The sequence below is a fragment of the Vulpes lagopus genome, chromosome 8 (genome assembly GCF_018345385.1).
Source record: "Vulpes lagopus strain Blue_001 chromosome 8, ASM1834538v1, whole genome shotgun sequence".
NCBI lineage: Eukaryota > Metazoa > Chordata > Mammalia > Carnivora > Canidae > Vulpes > Vulpes lagopus.
The window spans coordinates 21990606-22013117 of record NC_054831.1 but is presented as its reverse complement, the minus strand read 5'-3'; the positions used below and the strand labels follow the sequence as shown (position 1 = coordinate 22013117).

Genomic DNA, 22512 nt, shown 5'->3' with positions numbered 1-22512 from the left:
AGTTTGCTTATATGCTTCTTTCTGCCCGAAATAATCTTTCTCTTCCCCATGTGAAGCATATTCTTCCTGTAAGTCTCAGGTCTGATGTCATTCTTTTCATTTCAGAAAGCTTTCCTATCTTAAAGAGACTCTTCCCATCTCCATGGGTACAACCCTTGATCACTGCAGCAGGCCAACCAATGTTTCCAGTTCAGGACTCCCCCTACAAGAGTGCATTCTAAGGTTAATCTTTCTTAAGCCTGGTATCTGTGCAATCCTCTGTGCTCAAATGTATCCAACAGACTGCTAGTACCTAAAGGAAAGACTCCTCCCTCCTTAGCTTGGCATTCTTCTGATGGTTTCTAAGATGCTGACCAATGAATGCTTCCCTAGTTCTCTTTTACTCCCTTCTCTTACTACAGCCCCCCAAAATCTCTGCCCCTTCTGGTAAAATAGCTTTTAAAGTCCAATTGAACACATACCAACTCTCTGAAGCCTGCCTTTATATCCACAAGCAATGAACTCTGCTGCCTCATAAACACTTGAAATCTTGTTTTTTTTTTCTAACTTACCAATTAATCATAAAGTTCCTCATACAGCTACTCTTTCATGTGTGTCTTTTCTCCTCAACTCAGTGATCTATTTCTAGAGTTCTACAAGGGAACTTCATATGGCTCTATCAACCCTTATTTCTATCCTTTCTTACGCTCCCAAATTTCTCAAAGTTTATACCCATTGCTCACCAACCACTATCTTACTCTGCTAATTGGCATCTGCTTCACAAAGACCAATCTTTTAAATATCCTAATTTCTTTCGGTTCAAACTCTTCTTGCCTTCTTTCCTGCTTTAGATGACCGAGTTTGAGCCCTGCTTTCTGTTTTCCACATGGGAAAGGCTGTTTATGACAAAAACAGGAAGGGACAAGAGCATGTTTACAGGCTACTGGAAAAGAACCAGGAGAGAAAAGACTGGAAGTAAGGAAGGGAAAAAGAAATCAAGAGCAGAGATAGAAGGATGACTCTGAAAAGAATACCTATGTCTCTTTCTTTAAGATTGATAGGAAAGAGGAGAGGATGAGTATGAACATAGATATAATCCACGGGAATAGAAGGAGGCTTGTGTGAAATCATTTGCCCCCATCTTACCTATTGGTGTCTCTGGCCACATCTTCATAGACACTCTGTACCCCTATCTCCAGCCTTGTGCAGCCATAGGTCAACATGTCACTTAAATGTCGCTTCATACAATAATCTGGTCTGGTCTCGATAGTAATTCCGATACACTTTGTGAGGCTTCTCTCAGAATACCTGCAGAACAAATCTAAAAGTGAAATCTAAAACTTGCCACAGCTTTAGGACATCTGCTCCCATTTAAAGGACTGTCTTCTCTAAATCCTTCCAGTATAAGATAGTGGTAAAGAGTGTGGCCTCTGGGGCCAGGCTGTCTGAATTCAAATTCTGGGTTGGCTACTTTCTAACTATGCAAATAGGAATGTTATTAATCTCTCGGTGCTTCGGTTTCATTATCTGCAAAATGAGGCTAACAGGAGCCATACCTCACAGGACTGACATGAGTGAACTGGCACACAGTACTGTTACCATTATCATTATCATTCTCCTCCTCCTGCAGTACGGTGCAACCATAATTTCCCTGAAAGCAGTGATTTCAACTGTGGAAACCCTGACAACCACTTTTCATATACATGAAAACTATCTGCTTTATTTCCCACTCCATATTTTATGTCATGTTAAATAAGAGAAAAAAAAAGGGGGGAGGAAGATATGTATAATGATCATAGGAATAACTTAAATAAAATGTCTCTATATACACACAAGTCATTCTGACAAGCCTATTAATCTTAGCAATGCTTTATTAAATTAGGCATTGGTTTTCTCTTTCACTAATACCAGGTATCAAAGTAGTAAGTAACACTTTAGGTTCAAGCTGCTTGAATTAATGGTTTTACTGCTGGCCAAAAATCCAGAGAAGCAAAAATGACTTGCTAAGGGGGCTGCTGATGTGAGGGGACAGGAACTAATATTTACAGAGGCTACTGTGCCAAGTGTTATGCTATACACTCTGTATAAACAGAATGCTTTATCAGCTCTATGATGTATGTCTTATTTCCATTTCACAGATGAAGAAACTGAGTTCTAAAGAGATGAAACAGCTTGTCCAAGAACACAAGAGCTCGTAATATCCAAGTCAGGATTTGAAATTGGGTCCACTTGACTTCCAAACCCTTGCCTTGTTCCAAATTTCACTTCATCACACTGCTTAGACAATTCAGCAAGGGGCATCAGATTTCTCTTTTCAACTTCTCTAACCCTTCTACAACTTTCCCAATTCCTTGGGTGGGTGGGTGGGGGAACACTTATTTTCTTTTTTGCTGTTTAATTTCCTTCCTTTCAAAGAATTTCATAGTAATTTCTTAAAGTATAAAAATCATAAGATTTCCACAATTTTATAACTACTCCTTTAGGTTCACTTCTTCATTAACTGTCAATAAAAACTGACTTATTCATAACAGTTATTAACAAGGTTAAGAGTCAATGAACTGGAGGACTGATTCTGAAATCTTTGATTCTCAACATTCAAACTCTTTTGTACTGTTTAGTACTGTAATAAGGTTTTATACAAGATTACCAGAAGCAACAGGACTAAAAATTAAATAAATGGTCCAAAGTTACTAAAAAGTGAATTTTAAGTAGGAAAAAGGGCTCAGATTTTATCAAATCCTGCCTAAGAAAGGATACTAAATTATTAGGCTTCTTTGAAACAACCAAATCAGAAACTCCCATGCCTCTTGAATATGTGGGAATCGAGAACTGCAGTAATGGAAGTACATAATGCCATGGATAAACATAATTTCCTTTGAATATCAATTATTGTGTTTGGGGAAAATCATATTTAAAAAATTACACTACTCCTATATTATGGAGAAAGTAAATCACATGAAGATTGATTAAAACAAAAGTAGGAAACTCTAAAACTACTGCATTTAAGAAGGCAAATAAAGCATTCCAAAATTGTATCACAAACCTCCCTATTAACTAATAGTTTTATAGAGCCTCCAATATTTCTTAAAAGGGAACTCAGCAGCACAATAGTACCTTGCATCACTGGGGAAAAAATAGAGGATGGGCAACTAACTGTACAATTGGGAATCTGTCGAGAGGAAAGAGAAAATCACCAGCTAACCTTTCTATTGCCCAGATCACGAAAAGCATAGACAAAGAGAGGAAGCTGCTGCAAGGATTATACGGTCTCTTCCTAAATAGATGGAATATAGTATGACAGAGACAAACTTTATTCTCAAGCAATAATTTAACTCCATTTTCAAAAATGTCTTTCTTCTGGAAGTAAATGTCATTACTTTTGCAGAAGAAATGGAGAAATAAAAAAAAAATAAAGTTTTTAAAAGCAAACAATTTTATATTTACAAAAAGCTTTTACCACTATCTTCTTTTCAGAATTGTAGTATCATTTGAAAAGCAATTAAGCAGAAACTCTTAATATGAAAGACAAAACCAATGGGGTATTTTCCTAAAGAACAGAGTATATGGCCATCTTTCCTATAGGATCACTGTGTCTTTATTAGGAATTCTGTTAATGCTACATTTTGTCCTACCATCACTGAGCCTGTATCTTAATTTAACTGAGGTGTAAGGATATTAATGATTGTTCTTTAATATGCAAATATTTGCATAAAGGCTGTCAACTAGTCTAAGTAAAATACGACTTTTGGGTGAAGGTGCCTGCTATTACCATCCATATCATTTAGGTAGCCATCTTATAGTATTACTCTTCTTTAATACCTACTTCAACTGCCATCCCTTCTGGGGGGCCACAGAATTCTTAAATTCTTGGGCACCTAGGAATGTGTCAAACATTTTCCAGCCTCTATCTCTTTTCTAAGAGACAAAGTTAGGATGTACCCAGGTCTTTTGATTCCAATTCCACTGCTCTTTTTGTGATATTACAGACATCTTAAATAAATCTGGACCCCCCAATTGTGAGGCTATGTTAAACATACACTTTTTTGAATGCTGCGGTGGGTATTCCAACCATAAAAGATGCTAATATGCTCTGCAAAGCCAAATATAACTGAAGCCAATAACTTATGCTGACATCATTTTTTTTTAAAGATTTACTTATCAGTTCATGAGAGACACAGAGAGAGACAGGCAGACACAGAGGGAGAAGCAGGCTCCTCGTAGGGAGCCCCATGTGGGACTTGATCCCAGATCCCAGCCTTGGATCATGCCCTGAGCCGAAGGCAGATGCTCAACCACTAAGCCACCCAGGCATCCCTGACAGCATTTTTTCTATGAGGTTGGAGGGTGTGGGTGGGGTGGGACAATACAGAAAATACAGCATTTGAAAATACAGAAAAACTAAATGCTACCCAACCTTCAAAACATAGCTTAAATACATTTCTCCTCCCATGACATCTTCTCAGAGCCTCTCATAACTTTGTGCTCCCATTCCCAGAGCACCTTGCCCATAAAATTGTTATTTGTGGATGTTTGTGCATCTAGACAGGAGGCTCCTCGAAGGCAGTAGGATCGAATACATTTAGAGATAACTGCTCAAGGGCTTCAGAACTAAAACCTCTTCTTCAATGTAGAAAAATATAAATATGAAGAATGAATAAATAAATCAGGCATAACTGAAGTTACAAGTCTCTCTTTACTCCCAGACAACCTCTAGATAATTCCACTGGTTATTTTTCCTCTTACAAAGAGTCAACCCTAGAAGGTGCTTTGCACTAGACCAAGTATTCAATAGGAAGGATAATACAATAGTTCTTGCCCCAGAGATGCTTAACAATCTAGCTGCAAGTAAAAGACACACAGGTAATACCAAGAACCACTTAAGAACAAGGAATCAGAAGCGGCAGAAACATAAACATATATTATTTCTTTATTCTATTTATAGAAGGAAAAAAGTAAACTATAAAAATGGTATCTATCATGACTTACTAACTCCTTGCCTGAGGCATCTCAACAAAGAGGACACTGAAGGAAGACAGCAAACCACTGTCAAAGTCTCTCTATTATGTTCTGGAAACTGTTTACATGATTCACTCCAGGGAGGCTATGGCATCACAGAACACTTTCCATTGCTATCAATTTGTTGCAGTCCTCTTTTAAAACCTCTGTCATTAATAAAGTTGGATGTGTTTTAGTCTAGTCCTGCATGAAATCTCACTAGAGCTCTAGGCCTAAATCCCCGAAAACCTTACCGAACCTTTCTACATGGACCTCAGCCTGCTCAAATCAATTACAAAGTAAACAAAAATGGTACATAGATTAAATGTTAATTTTCATTAGTCATAACATAAAACTCCCTTCTGAATCTACAATCTCAAAATCAGGAAGCAGAATTTACAAAATCCCTGGACAGCCAAATATTGGTTTCAATTGCCAAATAACATCTGGGGTTATTGGTGCAATTCCTCAGTAGTAGCACAACACAAATTCTTTTTTTGCTAAAATCATATCTGTAAAGTATCTCAATAAAATTTCATTCTCTGTACAATGCTGTGCTGTGATATTCTAGACTTAAGAATGACCTAGATGGGCGTTTAATGATTTAGAAATAACACATTTCCCCCCCTTTCCCCTTTATTTTTTGATACAGTGGTCAGGTCTCCTTCTTGGATATTGGTTGTTATGTCAAGGGAGTCTATAAATAAAAGGATCTGCCCAAAATAAACCAAGGAAACAGAAAAAAATGGAATTTGAATTTTTAAATAAGTACAACCTATGAAAAACTAACCTTGTGACCTTTTGGTTTAGAGACTAATCAGGGACCCTTGCTCCCTATCATGCTAGTTGACAAGGTGTAAGATATATGTAGGAAATAGTACCCATTACATTTTGGGTTTTGATTCTTTAAACATCTGACAAGAATGCTATCAGACAGCTAAAGAACCAACAGCAATGCATTAATTGAAAAGGAAAAAAAAATTACAATTATTACACATTATTTTAACATTATATTCACATTCAAATTTAAGGGATTATATACATAAATGCATTATAGAAAAGTTGTCATTGTCAGAAAGTGACTGGTAGATGAAAAATAACTTGCAAATACATCTTCTACATAAACATTCTTATTCCAATAGAAATCGTCAAACTACAGAATGTTAGAGAAAGAAGTAATTTTAGAGATAATCTGGTCCAATCTTCTCATTTTTATAAATGAGGACACTAAAGCACAGAAGACATAAGTGACTTAAACCAGGTAATAGTGTAAGATAATCACAGACATAAACGTGGAACCTAACTCTCCTGATTCTTCATGCACAGTTCTTTCCACTGGTTCATTTAAAAACATTTACTATAAATAAATAAATAAATAAATAAATAAATAAATAAATAAATAAATAAAAAATAAAATAAAATAAAATAAAATAAAAACATTTACTTAGTACTCTCTATCCTTAAGGCATTATGCTAGATATAAGGGATCTCTCTTAAAAAGACATTCCCTACTAAAGGAAATAGGAAAAAATGCATTATGCAGAATTAGACAATAACATTAGTCACAAAAACTATTATTTTTGGCTACTGAAAACCAAACTGAAGGGATGATTAAACTGGTAGATGCAAATCTAATTGTATCAATGATTACATTAAATGATAACTGACTAAACCCTCCAACTGAAAGTCAGACAACACCAAAATGAATAAAAACTCAAGACTCCACTATTATAGACTGCTGGCTACAAGAAATCCACTCTCAATATAGAGGCAATATGTGTGGAAAGCAAATGGATGGACAAACTAATACATAGGGCAAACAGTAAGCACATGAAGACTGTAATAAATTTACATCAATTAGAAGAGACTTCAAGACCAGGGATAAACCATATTTCATAATGATAAAAAGCTCATACATCAGGAAAACACAGAAATCATAAATGTATATGCACCTAATAACAGATTCTCAAAATAAATGAAAAATTAATACAACCGAAGGGAGAAATAACAGAAAAAAAACCCAATACTGATCACCTTAATTTAACTAATATTTATAGAATACTACATCTAACAACCGTAGAATACACATTCTTTCTTTCACCAAGAGAGACCATGTGAACTGTGGTCACAAAATAAATCTCAATTAAAAAAAAAATGTTAAAAACCTGGAATCCTGGGTGGCTGTTAGTTAAGTGTCTGACTCTTGATTTTGGCTCAGGTCACTATCTTGGGGATGTGAGACTGGGCATAGTATCAGGCTCCTTGGATACTTTCTCTCTTCTCCCTCTACTCTTCCTCCCCTCTCGCGCATGCGCTTGCACTCTCTCAAATACATAAATAAAAATCTTAAAAAAAAAGAAAACCCAAACCCACAAAAAAAACAAGAAACTGAAATTATATAGAATAGGCTCTCTCTGACCAAAATGGTATTAAATTAGAAACTGACAACAATGAAGTATCAAGAAAAACTCAATGTTTTTAGAAACTTGGAAATTAACCCATTTCTATATAATCCATGGGTCAAAATATAAAGGATTTAAAAAATATTTTAAATGGAATAATACTTAAAATACAACATATCAAAGTTTGTGGGGTTCTGCCAAAGCAGTGCTTACAGGAAAACTTAAAGGTTTAAATACATCAGAAAAGAATGAAGGTCTATATTGATGGCCAAGCCTCTTTACCTTACAAAGTCATAGAAAAAGGGCCATAAAGTAAACCCAAAGAAAGAACCATAAAGTAAACAACAACAAAATAGAAAAGCAGAAATCAATGAAGTAGAGGACATAAAGTCAAAAGTCAATTCTTTGAAAAGAACAACACAGTTGATAAACCCCTTACTAGACTAATCAAGAAAAAGAGAGAACACAGATTATCAGTATCAAGATTGAAAGACGGATGATCACTAAGATCCTACAGACATTAAAAGCATAATAAGGGAATATTATAAACAACTTAATACCAAAAAGCTTGACAACTTGGATGAAGTAGATAAATTCCTTGAAAAATAAACTTGGCAAAATGGATAGATGAAACAAAATCTGAGTATCCCTTTATCTAGTAAAGAAAATGAATTAATCATCTAAAACCGTTCCATAAAGAAAACTCCAGCCTTGGACAATATTACTGTGAGTTCTAGCAAACACTAATGGAAGAAAAAACATTCATTTTATATGAACTTTCAGAAAATAGAAGAGGGAACACTTTCTAATGTTTTTTTTATGGGGCTGGTATAAAAACACTAATACCAAAACCTAACAAAGAAATTACAAAAAGGGAAATTCCAGACCACCATCTCCCACGAACATATACACAAAATCCTTTCCAAAGTATTAGAAAAATGATATATCAGAAGAAAACACATTATGACCAAATAGAGTTTATACTAGGAATGCAGTTAAATATTAAAAAAAAAATCAAAGTAATCTACCTGATAAAACTAAAGAAGGAAAATTATGTGGTCATCAGAATACAGAGAAATCATTAAAAACAAATTAATGATAAAATATCTTAGCAAATTTCTTCAACCTAATAGAGGTATCTATAAAAAAACCTCTCAAGTAATACTGCAGTTAATACTGAAATACTGAATGTCTCCCTTGTGTTACTGGGAGTAAGATAAATAAGCTCACTCTCACCACTTCTATTTACCACTGTACTAATGTCCTAGCCATGACAATAAGGCAAGAAAAAGAAAAGCATGTAAATCCAAAAAGAAAAATTAAAGCTCACTATATTTGCAAATTAAATGATTATGAAGAAAATTCTAGCAGACTTACAAAAATAACTTTTAGAACTAGTAGTGTATTTAGTAAAGTAATATGATACAAGGTTAATATACAAAAATCAATTGTATATCTAAACACTATCTGTAAATAATTTGAAAATGAAATTTTGAAGAAGTTCAATTTCTGTAGCATCTACAAACACAAAAAATATTTTGGAATAAATTTAAAAAGGCTAACAAGATCTCTACAATGGAGATTTCTAAAAGAAACTAAAGAAGACCTAAGTAAATGAAGAGACAGACTATAATCATAGATCAGAAGACTCAATATTATTGTCAATTTTCTCCAAATTGTTCTATAGTTTTAACACAATCCTATCACACTTTTTTTTTAAATCCTATCACACTTTTTAATAGAAATTGACAGGCTGATTCTAAATATTAACATAGAAATGAAAAGGTACTAGAATATCCAAGACAATCTTGAAAAACAATGACAAAGATGACTCACACTACTTGACTTCAAGATATACTATAAAGCTACAATAATTAAGAGAGTGTGTTACTGGCATAAAAATCGAAAAATAGCTCGGGATGCCTGGGTGGCTCAGTGGTTGAATGTCCGTCCACCTTCAGCTCACGTCGTGATCCCAGGGTCCTAGAATCAAGTCCCACACCAGGGAGCACGATTCTTCCTCTATGTCTCTGCCTCTCTCTCTCTGTCTTTCATGAATAAATAAAATCTTAAAAAAAAAAAAAAAGGAATTGAAAAATAGATTAATGGAACAGAAGAAAGCCCAGTTCCACATGTATAGTCAATCAATTTTTGACAAAGCTTCCAATATAATCTAAATGGGAAAAGAAAGTTTTTAAACAAGTACTGTTGAAACAATTAGATGCCTACCTACATGGGAAAAAAGAAACCTCAACTCCTACCTCACACTACATATAAAACTTAATTCAAGATGGATATAAGCCCGGAGCACCTGGGTGGCTCAGTGGTTGAATGTCTGCCTTAGGCTCAGGGCATGATCCCAGGGTCCTGGGATCGAGTTCCGCAGCAGGCTCCCTATAGGGAGCCTGCTTCTCCTTCTATGTATGTCTCTGCCTCTCTCTGTGTGTCTCTCATGAATACATAAAATCTTAAAAAAAAAAAAAAGATGGATCATAAGGCAAGCTAAATATAAAAAGCTAAAACTAGAATTAGAAGAAAACATAGGAGAGTATCTTCTTGTCTTGGGAGTACGCACAGATTTAATAGAGACAATACAAAAAGTAATAACTATTAAAGAAATAAAATGCTAAATTAGACTTCATCAAAATAAAAACTGCTTAAAGTTATTCTTAATATAATGAATGCTCAAGCCAGACTGGGTTCTCATATCTGTAAAGTAAAAAGCTAACAAGGGACTAGTATCCAGGATTTATAACAGCCCAATAAAAAATGGGCACAAGATTTTAACAGACACTTCCCAAAGGAAACACAGAGAAAGCATAAGCACATAATAAAGTACTCATCCTCATTAGTCATCAGGAAAATGCAAATTAAAGCCACAATGAGATACCACTACACACCTACTAGAATGGCTAAAATTAAAAAGACTGACAACACCATATGTTGGTGAGTATGTTGAACAACCAAATGCTCATACATCACTGGTGGGAGTACAAACAGTACAACTACATTGGAAAAACGTCTGGCAGTTTCTTATAAAATTAAACATGTGATGTAGCAATTCGACTTCTAACTATTACCCAATAGAAATAAATACTATATTTATAGTTAAGACTTGTACAAGGATGTTCACTAAAGTTTTATCATAATAACAAAAAATGGGAAACAGTCCAAGTGTCCATCAATTGAACAGATAAACTGTGGTCAATGCATACAATGGAATACTACTCAGCGCAATCACTGAAATACTCAATCACATTAATGAATCTCAAAATACTATGCTCAGTGAAAGAAGTCTTACACAAAAGAGTATATACTATATGGTTATATGGAAAGCGGAAAAAAAAGGGAAAAGGGAATAATGGTTATTATTATTATTATAAAGTGAAAGTAAAAGGTTACTCAGCTTTTAGGAGGTACAGGTGAGAATTTACTGGGAAGGTGCACAAGGAAACTTTCTGGGATGATGGTTATGTTCTATATCTTAATAGGCATATGCACAGGTATATGTACTTATTAGAACTCATGAAATGGTACACTTAAGACCTTTGCACTTCATTGTATATAAACCTATTTTAAAAGAAAACAACACAGTGGACTAGTTAATGATGTACATGATGATATATTTAGAAAGTGTACTGAAGTCTGCAACATACTTTGAACTGCTTAAAAAAGAGAAGGGATCCACGGATGGTTAAAGAAATGGATAATTGGATAAGTAGGTGATAAAGCATGTACTGTAGAATTCAGGTGACAAGTATGTAGTGCTCACTGAAAAATTCTTTTTTTTTTTTCAAATAAAATATTGGAAGAAAAATATAGCTAAGATAACAGATTATATTTTAGGTTAGACTGCCAATGTTAAGGATCCTGGTCACCATCAATGAAAATCTGGTTGACTAAGGGAGGAAGTAAAAGGTCAATATATAGAGTGATGGGTGGGGAGTATATTAGAGCCAAAGCCCAGAAATTCAAGAAGTCTGAAGCATGCCAGAAATAATGCATAGGGCTGCAAGAAGTCAGTCACTTTCAAGCCTTCTGAGGCTGCTTTTGCTTTCTCCCTAACTTCTGCAAGTCTCTGAAACTGTCCCTTAGGCCTGGTATCCAGCATTATCTAGGACTCTAGCTTTTTCCAAGACACATAAGGACACAGCTGGAGGACTTAAAGTCATTGATGAGGGGCAAAAAAGAGGAAGGAACGGAAATGAATTAAGAATTCCACTGAGAGAAGGTATGACTCACCCACTTCTTGATGGGTAACTACCCTTTCAAATTGCATCTTCTGAAAACAGCCAAGAAGCATTAAAGATGGAATGTAAAACTGCTTCTGGGCAAGACTGATTAAAAAAGAATAAAACTATTTTAAAAGGTTACTCTGAGTTATTTGGCAATATTTGCATTCCAGTGAATGGGTGACTCAGATCCCACTGCTGGTCCTTTTCATCTCCAGAGCTATGATTTTTAGAGGACAACAGTTATCAGTAATTGTCGCTCTCTCGACAAGTCTCGGTCTAGCTGATAGAAATGGGTGATTATCACTTTGCTTGATTTAATGTGCCTTCACAGGAACTATACCTGCTTTATCCTTGAACTCTTTCATTCAGCTTTCCAATTCTTCTATTTGCAAGGATATAACATATTTTTGCTACTAACTTGCTATAAATAATAACCAGGTTCACTTTTATGGTTTTACCTTACCTTAACTTTTAATCTTTTGTAAAAAGCAAACCTTTAATCAGGTTTAAATACAGCCTAAACTGTGATCAGGTTAGACACCAGATAACAAAGGAGAGTAACAGGAGCTAACTGCAATTTGAATGAAGATTTCTAACTTTAAACATTATAGACTTATCTGTCACCATATAATTTTTAACCTAATTTAAAAATTAATCTTTTAGGGCAGTCTGGGTGGCTCAGTTGGTTAAGCACTGCCTTTGGCTCAGGTTATGATCCTGGGGTACTGGGATTAAGCCTTATGTCGTTGGAGCCTCAGATCAGGCTCCCTGCTCAGCAGGGAGTCTGCTTCTCTCTCTCCCTGCTCATGCTTGCTCTCGCTCTCTCCCTCTCGCTCTAGTGTATGTGTGCACGCATGTGCTATCTCTGTCTCTAACAAATGAATTTTTAAAAATAAATAAAATAAATCTTTTAAATAAAAACCTCTGCTATGCTAGTGTAAATCAGTATTGTATATGTGTACTCAGCAATAACAACCAACCAATATCAACTGGTACTAAAACAAACATGAAGTTTGTTACTTTACATCTGAGAAAGGTCAGCCACTCTGGGTAATCTAGCCAGTCTTCACAAATACTCTTGGTACAAGATAACATAGAGAATGGAGAGGTAAATAGCTCATCTAAAAATTTTGAAGAAAACACATTATGTTCAAACCAGTATTTCTGAGCTGTTCTTTATTAAATCACAAAATGCTATCATTTGAAAATGGTTTTCTATGTCTCTAGTTCTGTAGTACAAACCAGACAGCTATTTCTTTAAACTATATAACATTTCTCTAAAAACTACCATCTTTATTGTAGGGAGTTGATAGCAAAAATTTACCTCAACAAAGCAAACAAGGTGCCACAAATCAACGTTTTCCAGATTATCTCATAAAAGTATAGAGACCAGGAGAAAGAACAAAACATGTCAAGTGTGGGTTGGCATGATTCAGTGTAACATTTATGGATGGTTTTATGGCTCCCAGATTGTACTTTTATTACTTCCCAAGAGCCATTCATGAGATTTGTTGCAATGAAGACTCAAATCATATATGAATTTTCATCTGAAAGTAAAGTATTTGTTGCCCTCTTGAGGTAAATTCAAGAACAGAAACAAAACAATGCTGGCTTTGCCTAGTCCATTACAGAAAGAGGCTTTCTTCTCCAACAGGCTTTTTCTACAAATATATCATGATCTGAAGCTGAGCAGTTATAATATAAACTCTATTTTTACCCTAACAATGGAGAACTTACAAAAGGCACTAGAACATTTCTGCAAAAATAAAGCTAAAACTTCACACCAGTAATACAGCAAAAATTTTAAAGTTTCAATTGATAAAAATGTCAAACTAGCTGTATCCTAAAAATTCATTATGCAGATCTTCAGTTAACCTAGCTTATATGACCTGGGATATCCAAAGCGTAGACTGTGAAAAGCTTTGTGGCAATCTTTTATGGAGGCTGGGAGGGCAGGGCAAGCCAAGACAGTATACTCAATTCCACGTAGTAAATAAGGTCTTCAACATGAGAAGAGCTGCACTGAGAAGAGAGTATTTAAGTGTGGGTAGAAAAAGTCAATGGTCTTGAAAGACTATCCCGTTAGGGAATTCTCAGAGTTAAATGAATTTTAGTCAGTAACTCTGAGATGCTGCTGCCATTTCAATGTCATGGAGCTTTGAACTAATTAATTTTGTTTCCCCTAAAATTACATTTTATTCTAAACTATCATCTGATTTTCAGTATTATCAAGTAGAATGGGTTGGATTACATCACTATTCCTCTAAAGTTCCAAAGACTTCAGTGTTTCACGAAGAATGACTTATATTCATGAATGATCAAGGTTTTGAATAAGCAGTAAAAATATGGTCATCATCTCATCTTGTTACTAAAGATCCTGTAGAAGGAAGAGATCACAGCAGCCAGCTTTTGTTAAAAGTTTAGATTCATGGACATAGAATTAAACCATCACATTCTTTAGAGGCAGTCAAACAAAATAGGTTCCTCACACACTCACCCAGCTGCTGCACTCTTTCTACATATCCCTCAAAATATCTTTGATTGCTAAGGGGATAGGAAAGTAGGAAGGACACAAAAGATGTCCGCATTCTAAGATGTTGCCCTACCTAATTAGCTGTCAGTATTTGACCTACAGACTGATCATTCATTCAAAATTCATTCACATATTTACTTATGGCTACTATGTGCCAAGAATCATTTTATTTTCAAGCCAATGAAAAACACCTTTAGGTTCATTCAAACTTTGGTTCCACTTATGACCCTACAAAAAATTTTCTGAGAGAGGCACTATTTGGACAACTTTGTAACCAGCTATGTGACCCTCTCTCCCTGATATAAAAGCCAGAAAAAAGCCAAAAGGCAGAAAAGGAGTATAAAAAAAAAAAAAAAAAAAAAACCTCCAGAGAGATATTTCTTCCACTGTTTTGAAGCTCTGATGATGTACAAACATGTACATCATGTGCTTATATACACATAGAGACACACTCTCATACATTTTTACACCTAGCACAGTTTCTTGCATTATAGCAAAGTTCAGACTCCGAAAGCAAAGCGGCCTGGTTTCATAGCCCCACTCCGCCACCAGCTACCTGTATAACTTTTGTAAGTTTTTTAATCTCTGTGCCTTAGTTTCCTCACCTGTAAAACAGAGATAACTTAAACACTTAACTCAAAGGTTTACTGTGATTTTAAGTAAATGAATAAATATGTATCACAATGCCCAGAACATGGTGTAGAGAATAAACATAAATGTCCTTCTTTACCCCCATCTTCCATATCCCTTCTTCCTCAGCTCTAACTACTGCCCACAATAATCATCACTCTATTACCTCTTCCATGCATTTACATTGTCTAAGCTTTGCACGCATTTCTAGCATTTCCATTTCCATGCATTTACATTTATATGCATGTACATAAAAATGGTGGGATCCACACTGTAGCAAATGCTCTAAAAACTGCTTTTTCACATTGTCTACCTTGGAGACTGGTAACTCTCCCATATTAGGTGATCTTATTCATCTGCATGGCTATTAATGTCATCTATATGTTGATAACTTCCAATTTTGCATTGCTAGCTCAGATGTCTCTCGTATAGCCTACATGAATCTCCACTTGAGTGTAACAGACATTTCAAAATTAACATATCCAAAGTAAAACTCTTGATTTTCTCCCCAAAACCTGGTCTTCCCCCGTTTTATCCATCTCAGCATATGGCACTACCCATTATTCACTTCCTATAACCAAAAACTGGGTATCATCCTTGATTCCTTCCTCTTTCTCACTCCCAACCCAAAGTCCTGTCATTTGCAACAATAAAACGGAGCTCTAATCCATTCTCTCTTCTCCATCATTACTGCCACCACCCTCAACTGAGCTATAATGGATATAATAGTTTTCTATCTGGCTTCTCACTTTTACTCTTGTAATTCTCTAATCCATTAGCCAGACAATAGACAGAATGACCTTCTTATCGACATGAATGTGTCACTCTCCTGCTTAAAACCATCTACTTCCTACTGCATTTCAAATAAAATTTTGGATCCTCAAAGCATTATATTCTCTGGCCTACACTTAACTCTTTAAGCTCACTTTATGACATTCTCTCCTTTGTTCACTGGAATCTAGTCATACTGGTCTCTCTGTTTCTAGAAGACTCCAAGATCTTCCCCATTACAGTGCCTTTGTCTTATTTCTTTCTGCTCTTGGCCTGATTCCTCCTTATACTTCAGGTCTCAGCTTAAATATTACCACTTTGTTTAGAGAATAATCTTATTCTTTATCACAGCAGTCAATTTCTATCACAGCATTCCTGTTTACTTGTTGAACTAGTAGAAATCAAGCACCACAGGGCAAGAAAAACATCTGTCTTATTTCCAGTGCTTAAGGATTGCCTCCAATGCTTAAGGATTGCACAGCATCTATTGGACCCTCCATAAACATTCAGTAAATAAGAGGGAATAGTATATGGTAATTAGGTTTTTCTGAAACTTCTGAAAATAAAAACTACTTTAATACTTTTTAAATAACTGAACTATATATGGAACGTCAGTATTCTTGCCAAAAACTGAGATATGAGATATCAAAAGAATGCATAACTTTTTGTTTTATCAACTACAATAAGTGATCTCATCAATAAACAGAAATTTAGTAGTTATTATTGTTATAAATAAAAATCACTTGTTTTGTTGATTTTATGGCAGCTAGATGTTTTACATAAAGTGTACGCCTAGTACTCTTTTTGAATAGGCTGAAAACTCAACTAGTCAAATCAAAACTACTCCTGTGGTTTAGACCAGCCTAAGGTTGAAAAGAACTTCAGTGATTTTATGAATCACTCTTTCTCAGAGAATACTAATGTCAACAAATCATGCTCATCTTTTTAAAAAAAACAATTTTTTTCAATGAAAACAATCTTTTCCCACAAAATAGGCATAACTTTGAAAACTAGGAATGTATAAGGTAATGGATGCTAACTAAGCTGACTTGGTGATCCTTTCACAATATATGTAAGTCCTTATGCTATGTACACCATAAGCTTTTACAATGCTATATGTCAATTATATCCCAATAAAAGTACAAAAAAGTATTTAATTATAACCCATCAAAATCACGCAAATAATAACAAAACTCCCCCCCACCACCAAGGAACTATATAGGAATATAGATGTAGAGCAGAAGGAAATTTCACAGGCTGTGGCTAAGAGGATAAACAGACAATCACCTGGAGAATATGGTAACATAAGGATTTCTTACTTGACTGCCTCGTAAATATTGTTGGAGGTATGTCCTGATAAGGCATCATGTAAATTTCGAATAAAATAATCTCTGTATTCTTCTGGAAGAGCCATAAACGTTCCACCCATCACAATAAACTCCACTTTATCCACACTGTGACCAAGTTGTTTTAACTGAAATAAATATAAATTCATCAGCATTAAACAGATACAGTCAACTACCTTAAGAAGGCATGGCAAATTTCTAATATTATTTTGTAGTATTTTCATCAGTATAGTTTAAAAATGAAAAAGCAATTAAACATATTTAGCAAATTCTGTGGATTAAAAAAACAGACTTCAGAGTCTGAAAGAAAAAAAATTATAACTCATGGAGGGAAAGGGAGAATTAAAAAGAATAAGCAAGAAGCCAGACATTGATATCTATGTGAATATTAAAAAACACATGGAATAGAAACCAGAAAGTAGGAAGGGCAAATATAATAATATAAAACAATATGCAACATAATATTTATATTTATTGATCACATATTTTTATGTCAGACCTTGCAGTAAGCCTTGGAAACAAAAAAGATGACTACATGCAACATAATCAGGACTTGATGCCAATGGAAGAAAAAGAACACTACATTAGAAAGAAAAATTAAGACAGCAGCTTTAAATCAAAACCATAAGTTTTAAATCAATTGTGAAGATTTTGAGCAGAGGTGGCACTGCTTTCTGGAGGGAAAAAAAGGAAAATAAAAATCTGATTGATAAAATATGAAATAGTGTATCTTTCTACTAGGGGAGAGAATGGTACATAATAAGCCAAGATTCTAAAATTTAAAAACAGGTATATAAATTTCTTAGGTTCCTCAAAAAAATTAAAAATAGAAATCCAATATGGTCTAGTAATTCCACTACTATCTACCCAAAGAAAATAAAAACACTAGTTCGAAAAAATATATGCACTCCTATGTTTATTACATTCTTTATAGTAGCCAAGCTATGAAAACAACAGTCTATCAGTGGACACTGATAGACAAATGGATAAAGATGAGATACACACACACACACACACACACAGGAATATAACACAGCCATAAAAAAGGATGGGATCTTGCCATTTACAACAACATGGAGGGAACCAGAGGGTATTAAGTGAAATAAGTCAGACAGAAAAAAAAAATACCATATGATTTCATTTATATGTGGAATCTAAAAAACAAAAACAAACAAAAAGCAGAAAGATTCATAAATGCAGAGGGAAGTGTGTGAGGAGATGGACAAAATAGGTAAAGGGCAGTAGGAGATGTGGGCTTCCAGTTATGGAATGAGTAAGTCACAGGAATAAAGCAGCACAGAAAATAGTCAACGATATTTTAACAGCATTGTATGGTGATCAATGGTAGCTACACTTGTGGTGAGCACAGCATAACAAATAGACATGTTAACGCACTATGGTAAACACCTGAAACTAATATAACATGGTGTGCCAACTACACTTCAATCTAAAAAAAAAATTTCTTGCTATAACTCAGGGTTGAGAAAAACTAGGTCAAGTAGACTACCACAATATGAACTCAAATTAATGCACTATGTAAAGGACGTCTACAATTACTAGGGACAAAAAGGAATCTTTTAATGTTTCGGAAAATGGCAAGTAACAATTTATACATGTTTTTCTTTATGTACATAAATCATATTCATATATACATATACATACATACAAACATATTTAAGTACATATGTAAGCCGTGTACACACACACAGGCATACACACACATACACACACACAGACACACATACACACTAAAAGAAAGCTCTGTATCTGTGACTGTTTACAAGGGATAAAATTATCCTGGTACTTTTTTCAAAATATCTTGCAAGACCCTAAACCATTCTTGATCAGAGCTCCAAAGGTGAAATGCTGGCATATGTTTTGGAAAAGATACTCAGGTGGTTCTAGTGTATTTACAGTTAAGAAAAGAATCACTGCTTTATGGTAGTTTCTAAATCTTTTAAAACCCATTCCTTTTTTGGGAAACATAAAAATTTCATACTCTACTGAAACATTTTAAATGAATTAAATACCATGGCTAAAAAAGAAACTGAAGCATCGTTCAGTTTAGAACATGCCTTTTGAAACTATGTAGGTTCCACCCAGGTGGAGTCCTCTCCTATAGCTGACAAGCCTGATACACATATGTTTGGGTGACAGTGAAGTGAAAAATCTGAACTGGCTGGTATTCACTAATACTAGTCAAACAAAGAAATGACTTAATTACTAGGGTATATAGTAATTTCCATTGGAGATTCTGTAGATGCCCTATTAGATGTTACTGTTAAAATTAGTGTTCACACTTTTTTAAATTGGGTGAGTTCAAAACAGAAATGTAAAAAAGAAAACCTGTATTAATGTTCAGATTTCCCAAACAGAGGAAGGCCATTTACACAGGACTTGTTTTTAATCAGTTATACTGAAGTATAATTTACATACAATAAAATCAATTAATTTTTAGGTATAAAACTGAATGAGTTTGGATAAGTGTTTGGAGTTGTATAACTATCTCCAAAGTCATAATGTAGAACAATTTCATGACTCCCAAGAGTTCCTCCTACCCTTTTGCAGTCAATTCCCTATTCCCATTCTGGCAAATCAGGCATAATACTTAAGTGGCCTATGGAAGCAAAAGTTCAATCCATTCAACTATTAAGAACTTCCACACATACACATCTGTAAATTTCATACAGTAAATGAGTTTGTACAAGTTGAAAGAAATTTAGAGATTATAAAACCCTTAAAGAAAATAATACAGTCTCTAATGGAAGTAGTGTTTTTTACTTTGCTGGGTATTAAAACAGTCTCCCTCCCTCAGGTGGATATTAAAAACTTACTGAGGGAAAGACATTCTTTTAGTTATTTAAGGTTCAACTCAACTCAAACAATAATACCTTCCAACTGTGTACAAAAATCTAATTTAAAAATGCTTTTTGAAAACTTACCTGTTCTATTCGGTGTCTTGTCTGTAGATAAGGGTCATATCTAGCACGGATAGCTCTCATGGAGGTCGGCTACGAAAAAAAGAGAAAAATCTCCTGCTGGGCCCACGTTGAATAAAAAATAAAAAGTAGTTTCAAAAGGACTGTATTAAAAATAAAATTCCCTTGTGCTCCTTCCTTCTTCAGTCTTGTTAGGGATCAAAATAATGTTCTGAATAGCATCTGGCTAGTCTCCACCCCCACTGTCTTAAGTATCTGAACAGCAGGGCATCTCCTTGAATCATATTTATCTTTGTGTAAACACTTAGGAAATCTACAGGGTCACTTTCTGCTGGAGCAGAAAGGGATGGTTAAGGGACAGAAGTGAGAGGGAGCCTTTTCACTGAATAATTCCTTTTTGTATTTTTAAAAACCTGAACTATGGAAAACAAGTAAAAAGTGAAATACCACGTATAAGAAGAAAAAATCCAGTGGTTTGCTAGGTGCTGACCTCTTCAGAAGAGGCTGACTGCTTCAAAAGCCTGCTTGCTATTCTCTTGCTTGCACCTCATCCCCTCTCTAATCCATTACCCACACAGCATCAAATGATCTTTTAAAACCCTACCTTGGAACAGATCATTCCCCTGCCTTCAAACTTAATAGTTTCTCATGACACCTATAATAAAATCCAAACTCTTTGCCCAGTTTACAAACTCCAATATCATTTGTCTCTCCAATCTCTTTCTTCCTCTTACCCACTATGTCCTGGTACACTCCACTGTTGTTTCTGTTTCTGCCATTGCTCCTTGTTCTAACTACTCTCTCTGCTGGAATGCTCTCTCCTGATATTCCTGCAATGCCTCCTTCATATCATTCAGGACTGTTTAAGTATCACTTCCTCAGAAGTGACTAACCTAACCATCATGGCTAAAGTATCTATTCAGCTTCTACAGATCTAACTCAATTTTACTTCTCTGTTTAGCATTTACTAGCACCAGATATTTTCTTCTTTATGGTCTATCTCCAATTATTGGAATGTAAATTCCATAAGATCAGGCACTTTGTCCATTTTTCAGTGCTGAAGAGAGTATAATGTGGTGGTGAGGAACAAAGAATTCAAAACCTGGCTCTGTCATTTATTAGCAGTGTGTTTCTGGGCCAGATGTTTAGGACTTCTAAAGCCTGTTTCCTTATTCACAAAACCAGGATACTAACAGTGTCTACCTTCAAGATGCTACTGTAAGGTTTAAAGTTATAAAGCAACTTAGAACAGTTTGAAATATATAACAAGTACTTATATAAGAATTTTTCCAGTGACTAGAGCAATATATGTAGACACTCAGCAAATATTTGATGAATGAACAACTTCTGTAATCAAGAGAAAAATAAAAAAAAATTTAGCAAAGCCAGTACTTGTACTTGTGCTCATACTTGTACAAGCACACTATAGGTAAAGAATGATGTTACACTTCCTCACAACAACCTCACATTACTTTACCTCATATCCAGTATAAGACTGGGTTGAATATTCAAAATCTGAATCAGGTCCACCGGGGCAGTATCTGTCAATACAACCAAAGAATGAAGATGTCAGATACAAAACTTAGTTCAATACTCTAGGTTCAAGTATCTGCAGTTTCTATAAAATCCTGAGAGCAAACAAGCTTCATTTTCAAATTCTAATAGAAGAGTCTACCTTTGTAGTATCTATATTTTCCACGATAAACATATAAGGAACATTATTGTAGTCATTTTCAGAATGTTGCAGTCACTGTTATTTTATAGGTTTAAGCTTTTAGAAGTAAGTAACAGGACCTAGGTTTTCCTAGGCTTGGAATGATACAATGCTCTCTTGGTAACCAAACTTAAGAAAATCTTTCTCTCATTTAATCCTCCTACCTAGAATTATGCATATTATTCTGCTTATTTTTCCAATTATCTAAATTTAAGGAGTTTAAATGTTATTTATATGGGTAACTTTTTAATTTGATACTTTTCTAATCCAAACTCATTTTAAATTTCTGACATTTAGAATTCAGGCCACTCATATTTACATGTTTTATTTATCAAATTAATAGACTGTCACTCTTATGAGTTCTATAACCTATGTATTTTTTTTTATTGCAACATATTAAAATCTTTATATGTTTCATTTTTAAAGCAGTGACACATCCTATCAATGGCTGTTTGTTTCAAAGAACTAACTTACGAGTCGATTGAATCGAAGTTTTAAATATTACCAGCATCACTGATTAAGACTCTAGGGTATTCACGAATTCAACTAAAGTACACACACACTTATGACAATCATCACACTTACACACATATATTTCCCGTAAAACTGATATGTGGGCATCTGTGGGGTTTGCACATCACAGCCACGACAGCAATCTACAAAAGAAAGATTTATAAAAAAGCTATTATGGAATAACAAATATACAATTCTGGAGAGTGGTTATGTCTCAGAAGGGCAAGGAATGCAATCAGGAAATGGTACATAAGGGGGGAAGAAAAGAAATGGCACTTAAGTGTCTTCAAAGTACTGGTAATGCTGTATTTCTTAAACTGAGTAGTGGGTGTAAGGGTCATCTTTTCAATGTTTTTAATTTCTAAAATATACTAGCTTGTATTATATTTTACTACAAATTAAGTGAAAAATAAGGAATTACTAATTTTCAAACTCATAGTGATTCTATTCCCTCT

At 34.7% G+C, this 22512-nt stretch overlaps 1 protein-coding gene across 1 annotated transcript in view; it reads right to left on the bottom strand.

The window, feature by feature from the left end:
- Positions 1-22512, bottom strand: part of ELP3 (elongator acetyltransferase complex subunit 3) — a 90492-nt gene that overhangs the window by 48148 nt on the left and 19832 nt on the right. The window contains exons 4-8 of the mRNA XM_041767612.1: positions 22130-22200; positions 21308-21371; positions 19834-19902; positions 16865-17019; positions 1126-1287 (exon numbers count right to left, since the gene is read on the bottom strand). Coding sequence (XP_041623546.1) covers positions 1126-1287; positions 16865-17019; positions 19834-19902; positions 21308-21371; positions 22130-22200 — 521 coding nt within the window. The remainder of the gene's footprint in view (positions 1-1125; positions 1288-16864; positions 17020-19833; positions 19903-21307; positions 21372-22129; positions 22201-22512) is intronic.